This window comes from Eschrichtius robustus, chromosome 15 (assembly GCF_028021215.1).
Source record: "Eschrichtius robustus isolate mEscRob2 chromosome 15, mEscRob2.pri, whole genome shotgun sequence".
Taxonomy (NCBI): Eukaryota; Metazoa; Chordata; class Mammalia; order Artiodactyla; family Eschrichtiidae; genus Eschrichtius; species Eschrichtius robustus.
Window position 1 is genome coordinate 31,821,795 of NC_090838.1, and position 12,164 is coordinate 31,833,958.

Here is a 12,164-nt window from a genome sequence, read left to right on the forward strand (position 1 = left end):
TAAATATTGTCCCAGGTGGGAGTGGTGGACATTAGGCCAGAGGAACATGAAGAGCCTTGGAGCTTGCCGCCCACCTGGACTCCAGAAATCAAAGTCTGCGTCTGCTTCCTGAGAGGGCAGAAACGCCTTAGCGTGCCCAGCTAAGGTTGCTGAGTTTCCCCAGGATTCTCAGATTTCCTTCTGCCTCTGATTTTCAACTCTGAACTTTATAAAATTCTGTTAGGTAAAATTTCTGAGACAAATCAAAGTTAGGTGTGTGTCAAAGTTTAAAAGTTCATTAACAAGGGAAGTAGAAAGGAAATAATAGTGCCAGTTCAAAGTGACTTGGGATGGGCAGAGATATACATACAGAACCTTATAACTAGTATAGTCTAAGCTGCAAAGAATGCTTTTATTTCACATGTTCATAAAAATGTCTTTTTTTCCCTAGTTGATGCGTGAAAAATTGGAAACTCAACAATTGCTAGACAAAAACCATTAATCAGAGCGAGATGGGGTTTTAGCTGCAAAAGATTAACTCTTCAAATCCCCATCTTTAAAGATATCAGCTCTTTCCTGCTGAGATGTGCAAAGTTCCTAGGGTTCCAGCTCCTCAAATATACTCTGTGTATCTTCCACCCCTGCCCTCAGAGCCAACCAAACCCTAGTCTTTAGTGTTCTAAGAGTCAAGAAAGAAGACACTATGCTTTAGTGGAAAGAGCACCTGACTGGGTGTCAGGAGATCCCGGTTCTGGTCCTGACTCTGCTGCCAGATAGCTGTGTGCTTTTGGACAATTCATTTGGCTTCTCTGTGCCTCCAGTTTTCTCATCTGTGAAATAAGACAATCTATACCTACCTCACAGGGTTGTTGTGAGCATAAGGCCAAATAAGATAAAGGTTGTGAATATGCTTCCTAAAGTATGGAATGCTATACAAATGCAAGATATTATCAAGATCATGATTCCACAGATTTTCCTAAAACTATTAATAGATTTAGTCCTAAAAAGTCCCTAAAAGCCCACTTCTCAAAATATGGTCCTTGGGCTAGTAGTAAATGTATTACTTGGGAGCTTGTTATACATGCAGGATTTGGGCTCCACCCGTGACCAACTGAATCAGAATCTGCATTTTAGCAAGATTCCCAGGTGATTCATATAAACATTAAGTGCAGGTGGGCTGGCACATACCTTAAACTGCTGGTATTCAAAATCTAAGTGTGCAAAAAGATTATCTAGGCCTAACTTCAGAGATTCTGGTTTAGATAGTCTGGCTTGGGGCTCAGGAGTCTACATTTAAATAAAGGCCCCAGTTGATCCTGTAGCCCCAGGACCACACTTTCAGAAATGCTACACTAAGCCATTAAGGTGTTGATCTCCGTGGTTTAGTTATGAATCTTCGTAGAATCTCAGAGACTCTCTAGATCTGCTACTACAACCCTGAGTTAAGGTCTCAAAGTCAAACCCATATGTTTCCTGAAAAAAATTCGTCCCCACTCTTTGCTCTCTATCAGCAAGCATTCACCCATCCAATTCATGAACGTTTCAGGGTGGTTTTTGCTTTGACTTCTTGGCTTCTCTTTTTGGTTCAAAATTAAGTAGCTATTTTAGGTTGCTTTTTAAAAAGAAACTAGAGAGTTCACAAAAGATGGAGGCTTGTTTTTAAATTTATTTTAACTTTACACTGTAAATAGCATGGATTAAGAATTGTAAAAGACATGCGTGCAGGTTGGAAATATGAGTTGAAATTTATTTCTAACCAGATCTGACCTCTCAAAAACTCCTTCCATCATTAATGTCTAAAGTGGAGAATTAGGAACACGAGTTTAAATTAGTATTAATATCAAGAAGCTTTTTTATTTTGTAGAAAGAGAAACATAGCCAGGGATATGAGGGGACTACTCTTGGTTTTCCAGCAAGACAATATTGTTGCCAGAATAAGAAGTTAATCTTCCTTTATTTCCTGATCTTTAATTACTGTTATATCATAACCCTACTCTAGACTATTTGCCTTGATATGTAGAAAATACTTCTACACTCAGCAGAAAATTATCCTCTTTTCAACTGCTGGTTTCTTAATTAGCCTAGGTTTGCTTTGGTTGGAATAGGGTGCCCGCCATTAGCCTTTTGGAGTGGGAGAGGAAAGTGACAAGTTAAAAAAAATGTCCCATAGTCAGGATCAATATTAACTTTGGAAAAGAGTAAAAATACACCCCTCTTTTGTGTTTTCAGGAGATGCATTTAGAAGACGCCACGAGATTCTGTCCAAAGGAAGAAAGAGAAAGTGAACAAACATCTTTCAGCGATCAAAACCCCAGGCAAGACCAGAAAGGGGGCTTTCGCAGCTCCTTCCGCAAGCTCTTTAAAAAGAAGTGAGTAGCCCTTAGACAAGACAGCATTGTAACTCATTTCCCTGTGGGCTAAGTCTTGAGGTTTTAACAGTAATAAGTATCAAGTAGCCTGGTTTCACCCAACTGCTTCAAGCTCAGTGCCTGCACCCAGTAGCCACGATTCCTGCCAGGTGAAGATGTTTCTCATTGTGATCTCGTAGAGTAAAAGCAAACTCAGCTCTGTCCTCTGCTGCTTCTGTCTTTTAGCCCTACTTCCTTGTTCCCAAAGTCATGTGCTCTGAGAGGAGTGAGCAGAGGAGGTCCCCTAGGAAATCCCCTGTGGCTGGGAGGAGTGGGATCCACTATTGGAGTTGGGTGTAATGGGTGCTCCAGCAGGATCTCCCCACCTGTGGAAAGTTTTCTAAGGCATCACAGCGCTTCTGCCTGTAGGGGCCTATAGTCATCCTGGTTGCTAGTGCATATTTTTGGGGACTTCTGCCAGTGTTTGCCCTAGCAGAAATGATTGAATGGATTTGGCTTGGGTCCTAGTTAAAAAATCACTTTAATGGAGTTTCCATACTCCATAGGAGGCAAAAACAAGGCCTCTCTCCCTCCTGTGGTCCTTCTAAGATTCTCAGTCCTTGCTGTGTGGAATCACCCACCTGTCATTTCGGTCAGCACTTATTAGCACTGTCTCGCAGACTGGGAGACCATGGCCAACCCCAGCATGAAATGTAAGAAGCAAGAGCTGAGCGTTAGCATTTGACGGTGGGGGGGTCTCCAGTCCAGCCATCGCCTGCCTGGAAGACGGCTCTCTCTCTCTCCGCTGGTCCTCAGGCCTGTTCCCTCTCCCTTAGAGAGATTTGCCTGCTACTTAGTTTCTCTTGGAAGAGGAGGTTCTTGAAATGAGTTTTAAACAGGAAATCTTCCCATTTTAGTGGATGGAAAAGTTAAAGACACTATCGCTGACTTTGCAGAGCTGTTGCTAAGTGACGAAGCACAGGGAAATCACTTTCTCCTGATTTAGATGATGGTCTTGATGTTAGAATTGTGGACAGGCCTGGAGTGAGGACTTTTTTCGACGGTTTGTCTGATTCCTCTCTGATAGGGAGGGTAGTACTGAGATTAGTAGGTCTCCGATTGTTGGGCCCACCTGTTGTGACTGGAAGAAGAAGGAAAGGGGGAGAAACTACCGCAGTGAGACAGCCCCACTCCATGAGTCCCCTTTCAGTTTTGCTAAAGTAGCCCCGTGCGTGCATGACTATTGCTAGATCCGCTTTATTCAGGGGGTAATGAGCTGAGAATTGTTCCCCTCTCTCTAGGATCATAGATTTAGATCTTTCCTGACCCAGTACCTATTGTCAAGTTTTGGGTTTTTTTTAATATTTATTTATTTTGGCTGCTCCGGGTCTTTAGTCGCGGTGTGCACGTGGGATCTGGTTCCCTGACCAGGGATCGAACCTGGGCCCCCTGCATTGGGAGGGAGATCCCCGTACTGACGGGTTTGACAGGGTGGAGAGAACTGGAGGCAGACAGCTCTCCAGCCTGACCCTGGGATTTAGGCTTCTGAAATCTTCTGAGGGCTCCAAACTCCTAAGGACACTGCTTGAGCCTATCTTTTTATTTTATTTTATTTTATCTATTTATTTATTTATTTTTGGCTGCATTGGGTCTCTGTTGCTGCCCACAGGCTTTCTCTAGTTGTGGTGAGTGGGGGCTCTTCTTGGTTGTGGTGCGCGGGCTTCTCATTGCGGTGGTTTCTCCTGTTGTGGAGCATGGGCTCTAGGTGTGTGGGCTTCAGTAGTTATGGCGCACGGGCTCAGTAGTTGTGGCTCGCGGGCTCTAGAGCGCAGGTTCAGTAGTTGTGGTGCACGGGCTTAGTTGCTCTGCGGCATGTGGGATCTTCCCGGACCAGGGATCGAACCCGTGTCCCCTGCATTGGCAGGCGGATTCTTAACCACTGCGCCACCAGGGAAGCCCCGAGCCTATCTTTTTATTTTTACTTATTTTTATTTTTAAACCACAGTACTTCCCAGGAAAACAGCCACTTTTTGCCCAGTGCCATTTATAGTGACTGGGTGCTGTCTGTTAGAAAGCAATGAGTAATGGATCCACCACGGCTCCTTTACAAATTCCCGTTTTTCAGAGATGTAAGAAAACACTCTGCCAGTTACCTGAGGCAGAGGGAGTGGGCTTGTCCTCTCTGTATCCAGGGGGCAGAACTAGGAGCAATGGGTAAGAGGAAGAACTTTCTAAAAATGCAGCTGCCTGGAACTGGAGCTGGCCGCCTCATGAGGGAGTGGGTTCTCTTAAGGAGAAGCTAGATGACCTTGGTCAGGGATGCTGTGAAAGGGATTGCCACACTGGGTGGGAGATCATTGCCACTTGAATGCTTTCTAGTCCTGAGATTTGCTTTATCTGTAGTTTGACTTTGTTGTAGATCAGTCTGGGTGATCACATCTTTTTAACACCTGAAACAAGAAATTAATGTGGCCTGGGACCTCTAATTTTAAAGACTCACCATGTAGAAGACCAGATTTTGTCTTTCTATAGCCTCCCACAGCCCTTGGTTCAGTGCTGAGCACTTGCTGTGGACTCTCCAAATTTTCATTTTGGTTAATTGCTTTCAGCCCTCTTGCAGCTTTTTGGGATCCTTTTTAGAGGGCCAGATGGATCCCCTTAGTCCTCTTATCCTTTTTCATAGATGAGTCCCTCCTGCGTCAATCCACTTGCTGCCACCAATCCTGGTACTGCCTTTGTATTTCAAATTTGAAGTGTTATACGGATGGAAGCAAAGGTGGTGCCACGCAGATGGCTGCTCCCTCTGGCAGGCTTTCCTGGCTTTTTACATCTTGTGTAGAACTGTGAGCACCATCATGTGATGCTTGCTTATCGCCTCGTGTCCAGGGTGCTGCGGTGGGCACTCTGGGGACTTGGCATGGGATAAAGAAGCAGCTCTAGTAGCTTTTCCTGAGTATTTTCATCCAAGAACCATGGAAAGTTTGTTCCACTATGCTGAAGTAGAGACGAAGGGCAGGGAGGCCCCAGTGTAGCACAGAAAGGTGAGTGGCTCTTAACTCAGATGAGAACACTCGATTCTTCTCATTAATGGAACATCCTTTATTATATGCATGTGCTGTGCGAGATGCTTGTCTCGGAATTGTGAGTGGCTTGGTTGGTCCCAGCTGTTAGTAGGAACTTGCACCCTGAAGCCAGGCATGCGGACAGGTACAGGGAGGCACCAGAGAGAAGGAGAATCAGCCCATTCTCCTCCCATGTGTCGGGAGGTCAGGCTGGCAGCAAGCTCTGGGACTTCAAGACGTGGTTCATCCCGGGTACTGGAGTCATGTCAGAGGCTGGCCTCAGAGGTCCAAAACGGACCAGCGCCAGAAAAGCCACGTGTGTCACATCAGGGGCTCGCTGCCTGCCTCTCCCACGGCCCTCTGGAGGCTCACTCCCGTCTGCGCTGACACACGTTTTGTATCCATAGGGGCTTGTTTGGCTGGTGGCCCCACCCACCCAGAATGCTGCTTCGGGACGAAGCTAGGCATGGAGCCAGATGCAACAGAAAACCTGAGAAAGGGTTCTCTTCCCTCTGAGGCTGGGAGGGCCGAATGCTCCTACCCACAAGGATTCAAAAGGGAGAGTCAAGCTGACATCATAAAACAAAAAAAATCCTGAAAAATGCCCAAGATATTTGGGGAAAAGGATGACGCTCTGATTGTTTCTATCTCGGGCACATTTGTCCTGGGTAGATGCCAGGTCATGTGTCCCTGAGAGCTGCCCAGAATTGGTCAGAATAAAGACTGCATATCTTAAAGTTGGAAAATGTTAAATGATTAAAAAAATTTTCAATGAGGATTCTTAGAAGCCAGGAACAGACCTAATGTGATAGACTGATGCTGGACTGAATCCTTGTCCCCCTGCCTTTGAGCAGGACGGTAGGCAGACTATCCCATTCTGCAAGGATCTATCTGGAGGCTTTCAAAAACTTAAATCTAGACTGTCCTGAAGTCTGAGACAGATGCTACTTCATCTTTATATATAAATCTTGCACTTAGGCTAATAAGTAGTCTTGGTTGGGGCTGTGCATGGGGGAAAAAGGGTTACGTAAAACAGCTTAGGGGCAGGGAATGTAGATGCTTTCTCTTTTTATCCTCAACTCTGGGGGGAATGGAAGACAAAGAATATGGCTTCCAAATGATTAATTCTGTTTCCTCACCCATTTCTTCCTCTTTAGCACTTTGTAACTCACATGCCTCAGAGTGTCTCCTTCCCAGTCAGCACCCTCCCTCTACCAGTCGCATCAGGATCTCTTATTTTCTTAACCACACACTGCAGAGAGAGCACTTCTGCAGGGCCCCATATGATTGAGTGTCAGTGAATCCACTTCTTTTGTGTCCTATCAGCTGTCTTTGCATTTACTCAGCCTTGGCTGTGGAACAGACCATGTAATAGAAAGAAGGACTACTAAAGAATCAATTGATAACTTTACCCTCACCTTCTTCTCTACCTCCTTAGAGCCTATCTCAAGTTCTTCCTCTATTCTTACCCACATTGGGGTTCTCTCTCATTTCCCATTTCACTTCCTTATACAACTTGAAAACTGAAGGAGATGGCTGAAGGGATAACATTTACTTAAACCTGATTACAGATGTTACTCAGTAGGTCATCTGAAATCAGTCACTAAGTTAAGGATCTTCAGTGTTCTAGGTACTGTCATTAGGAGCTTACGATCCAAATGTAAGAGTAACCTAGCTACAAGGTTTAGTACCTAGAACATAGTAACCTCTCTACAAATATACATTAAATGAACGTTCATTTGTCACCCTGTTGATTACCTGGGCCAACTGATTTGGCCGACAGGATGGGTGTTCCCTTGCTCCCTTACTTCTCCATCTGCATGTTCCTAAAGCTTTCAAGGCAGAGTCTTTCCACCAGAAAACCAACCCTTCTTTAAGTCAGAGGGTCCTGCAGCACTAATTCCAGCCCTCCTCCCTTCCCCCACTCCAAACAAACAAGCTTTAAGGCTTACCGTAGGAAATTGCTACTTGTATGACCCACCCAACTTGTGATTTTTCTTCATCTCTGTCAGTTGAGTGGAAGGAAAGTTAGCGACAGGTCTGTTCTTTTCCCGTCAAATATTTGGATGGCTGTGTCGGAATGTACTAGTAGCCATCCTACCCTTACCCAGCAAGCGTTTGCCTGCCTGGCCCTTTATGTGTTCCCAGGTCTGCCCTGCAGTCAGCCAAAATGGCCCCAGGAACTCAAAAGCCATTTCCGTTTTATTGAGAAAGGGGATAAAAGCAAATACACTAGCTCTTTCTCCTAGATCGTGCAGCTTACGTCTCAGTAATTTAGGTAAGCATTACTCGAGAGCCACACCTTTGGAGGAATCCATGAGTTGAGGTGGCCATATTTCATTAGAAAGAAATCAGTTAAAAATATCTTTAAAAGGATAAAAATGAGCTTTTAGTCATAGCTACAGTAGAATGCTGGATTTTGAAAATGATTAACAAGTTAGCCATTAGTTAATTGTTAGTTAATATCAAGAACTGCGGAGCCATTCACACACCTGCAGACATAGAGAAGGTGGTTTGTGAGAAGAGCAGTTAAAAAAAAAAACTAAGCTGAGTTTGTGGACTTTGAAAACTAGACAGGGCGATTTTGGCATTTGTTTCAGAAATGGGAACGCAACTGGTGAAGATTTCTGTGGTCCTTGGGGCTGGTGGTGACATCAAAGCTTTCCCATTTCCAGGTAAACATGAAACAGTTGCATGTTGGAACCATCAAAGTATGACATGTTGGGTTTTGGAGAGATCAGACGTAGCTAAGAGGGGAAATGGAAGGTAAAGATTTTAAGTTTTGACCAATGACTTTCTGATGAGAAACTGTCATGTGGGAAAACAATTGAGAAGAAACACCAGCCAGATTCAAATCTTGCTTCCTACTTCCTGCCCCCCAAACCTTAGGCGTTCTTAGTCTTCTGGATAACAGAAGATATGGGGAAAGAATGACATGGTCAAAAATCTATCTTCCTAACATTTTGGGGGCAGTGTGCTAACCAGGGAAGATCTGAACTGGAGGTAGCTGGGAGTTCTGAGAGAAGGCCTGGAGCTTCAGGGTGGGACCTGTGGAGGTGGTCTCAAGGGAGAGTTCCAAGGGGGCTTCTGCGCTGAAAAGGAAGAGGACTTTCACCCCACCCAGCTGTCATCTTATTGAATGAATACCCAGATGTACTTGGGTTGGATAGAGAATATGCACTGGGATATAGCGGAAAAGTGCTCCTTACTGACCAGACGTAGAAAGTGTGTTAGGCAGTTAGGGTTTCATCTGTGATACCAAATATCAGGGCAAAAAGTAAAAAAAATCTAATCAGTCATCGGGCTTCCAGACATCAGGGTTTTAGCCTTTGTGTGGATCCAACTTCTTTCCTTGAATAATGTAAAGGAGTTTGAACTCTGCCCAATTAATTCAGTAAATGATAGTCGTAATTAACTTATCTAATAGCAACAATGAGGACACTCAAAGCATATCAATGATAGTGAAAGAACTTATCTTTCTTTTGTGGATAGTGGAAGCATGCCTGACTCTGCCTTGGCATATGGAGAACTTGCTCAGTTGTGCAGGAGCTTTGGACAAAGAACTTCATGTCTAATGTCACTGTCATACACCTTGCATGAGGTCTTTTGATATTGGTTCTTAAGTCACTGGGCTAGTTTTACTCATTTTAGCTCAGAGTTTAAGCTAGCCAAAGGGCCCCAGCCTAGTTTATCAGAGGTTATTTCCAGAAAGCCTCCTCCCTCTAGGGACTTCTGACATGAACAAACTGGAGAAGGTGCAGAGCTGGAATGGATTACCCAACTGGCTTAACCAAGAGAAAGGAAGAATACACCCTCGACTGGGGACTCAATTGGACTGTTTTGAGTTGTTGCCTCTTGATTGGGCTTGGTCTCCTATGTGGTGGTTGACATAATAGAATCTCCCTAATCTGATTACTGTACTAATTTCTGCATTCTACCAAATGTAGCATATATGTGTGGTTGGCTTCAATAAATTTTTCATTTTAAAATGAAAACAAGCAAAAGCAAGAGTTTGTAATGTAACGCCCAAATTAAGTAAAGGCCCTTGATAACCTTGGTTGAGAACAATGAATTCCATCCCTTAAAATTTAAGGGCCTTGCTAATTTGTGGAGTAGTTACTTCATCGAATCAAAATAGGATTTATTGAATTTTCTAAGCCTTTATTCCCCTTTGACAATGTTATTACACAATTTCTTACACTGACATACACAATTGTCACAACTGTCCCCATAAAGCATTAGAAAGGTAAATTCTTTATGTTCACTGCAAATCTTAGTTACACATGTCCTGAGTCATGAAATTCAGGGGAAGTAAAAATTATTCCAGATCTAGGAGGCAACTGTTTTACAATTGCAAAACAATTTGGATAGATAAAATATTTGAAAACAATTAAAACCAAATCAACCTGTACTTTATCTGTGTGCTGAGATTTTAGGTCCAGTGGATCAGAATACAGGGAAAAAACTAATGAGAATCCCTCAATGGATCCTTCACCCACCAAACAAGATTTCTTCAGAAACCGACTTGCTCTTGCAAATGACCTTGACCAAGGAACAGCTGTGTAAAACATATTTAAAGTTGTATTGTCAAGTGGTAAGATGAGGATAAAAGGCTTGTATATATCTGTGTAGGAATATATATATATATATTGATGTATAAATCCCTGAGGAAAACTAATATAAATACTTACATATGAAACTAAATCAACATACAAGACATTGAAAAGATGAAGATTAGTCTGTGGTTGAGAGCTTGCTTTTTGAACAACACCTGGGGAAAGGGAAGTGAAGACTTTTCACAGCATTACAGAAAAACACAATAAATTTGGAGGAAAATAAATGTTTGTAAGAACAGAAACTTCCACCTTGAGGTCATTCCCCAGTATAATATTGAGCATGTTCATATTTAACATGGATGTGAACTTTATGCTTCCTAGGCATTTAGCATATTAATTCATCCCAGTGTTCTCAGACTAATATACACTATGTTAGGGGCCAGTTGTCTTGCCATATGTCTTTCAAAATCCCCAAGGCAAATACCTAACATCCCTTAAGGCAAAGGATCAGTTAATAGAATTGTATTTTACATGTTGCAAATATGAGTTGTGGAAAATTTGTGCTTAAACCATGACACAGAAGGTTCAAAGCTTAAAGACATATTGATCTCCAAATAGGAAGAGAACCTTAAGAGTAGTATTCCTTTTGTTCTATGGTTATGAAAATCAGTGCAGTGAACAGTGATTTCTCTAGAAACTGGGAGGCCAAAGAAACATTTTCCCTCATGTGGGTTGTGCTGCAGATGGGAACGAATCCAGAGTCTGTGTTTTATTGAGTACTGAGGATTCAAAGATCCACCAGTGATCCTGAGTGTCACACACACTCATGACCGCATGGACTGGGAAAAAGCACTGATTTTGTCACCAGCATCAGTACTTCAATGGCTTATACACAGTGGTTGCTACAAACACCAAGTCAGAATGAAAAGTTAGCGCTAGTGTTACCTTATTCTGTTTTCCAGAAGTAAGTTGTAGAGAAAGGTCTTTCTTACAGTGCAGGCGGAGAAATCATTGCAATGAGGCTTGCCTGGCTATGGGGTAATAAAATATACTCTCTTTCCACATGGGTATGCCCAAGATGGCCCACATCCTTGACACGCCCCAAGCATCAGAATCATAATAGAAAAAAATTAGGTTGAAACAATCTGTCTCTATTTCTCAGCAGTTCTGTATAATTAGGGGCATAGGTTACTATTCATTCAGAATCTTGGTACTCCAGCTGACTTCTCCAGAGGCTGTTCCTCTAGTGACTACTGTTTGATAAAATAGGGGGAGTTTCACTTGTGTTACAAGTTTTCTTCTCCTTGTCTGACGACTAATTAGGAACCCATCTATTAGCATTTGGAACAGTAGGAGTCTGGAACAGTTACAGGATCACTGCCAACTTTTTGGAGTTTCCAATAATATTTGAAGCCAAGCTTTTCATTTTTCTGAAATTAATGAACTCCTTTGAAATTAGATTTCTCTCTATTATCAGGCCAAAGATGTTTTGGGGGGCAGTGCTTAAAAGCATAGTGTGAAATTGACTGGACATGAAAAGTGAAACAGGAGACATAACCTCTTAAATAAAATGTAAAAAACAAAATTTCTTTCCCCTTCATATTGTTTATCATAAAAATGATCAATTACTGGGAAGGTTTCAAAAATATCACATACATCCCAAAGTTTCATTCTGATAACACCCTTTGAAAAATCTTGATGCTACATCTGTAGCACAACTCAATTTAGTAATATTTTAGGAAGGTAGCCTATGAAACTAGTAATAATTAATGCTGCTACTCTCTGGGTCTCTATCATCTGATATCTGGATTTTTTTCTGGTAGCTTTCTAACTGCCCCCATCAATCCCACACATCTCTTAACATGTGAATATTCCCAAATATTGCTTTGTGTGAAACTCTTTGACTGTTCTTATTTGTCTGTAGTCAAATTCCAAACTCCTTGACTTGACAGTGAAGGCTCTCTCTCTCCAGTGCAGCTCCAGGTTTTCTCTCTGGCTACCAGCTCCCTCTCTGCAGTCCTACTGAACTACTGTACCTCAGCTAAGCGGGGCTGCTATTGTTTCCTGGCAAGCCATGCACCTCGCTCAGGCTCACTCTTGCTTCACGTCTTTACTCTGGCCTCCTTCCTCTCTGCTAATGTTCAAGACCCAGTTTAAGCCTCCTCATCTTTCTGTGGCCTCTAGTGGTGTAACTTGTCTATCTTTTGATCTATGTGTCT

General features: G+C 42.8%; 1 protein-coding gene across 2 annotated transcripts in view; it reads left to right on the plus strand.

The window, feature by feature from the left end:
• ARHGEF33 (Rho guanine nucleotide exchange factor 33) overlaps positions 1-9,955 on the plus strand; it is a 46,707-nt gene extending 36,752 nt beyond the window's left edge. Inside the window, exons 15-16 of one of the 2 annotated variants that reach the window (XM_068564068.1) lie at positions 2,209-2,348; positions 9,826-9,955. In XM_068564068.1, the coding sequence (XP_068420169.1) occupies positions 2,209-2,348; positions 9,826-9,955 (270 nt within the window). Of the gene's footprint in view, positions 1-2,208; positions 2,349-7,989; positions 8,042-9,825 lie in introns of those variants that run through there. The other variant, XM_068564069.1, reaches the window with a different exon arrangement.
• The last annotated feature ends 2,209 nt before the right edge of the window (positions 9,956-12,164 follow it).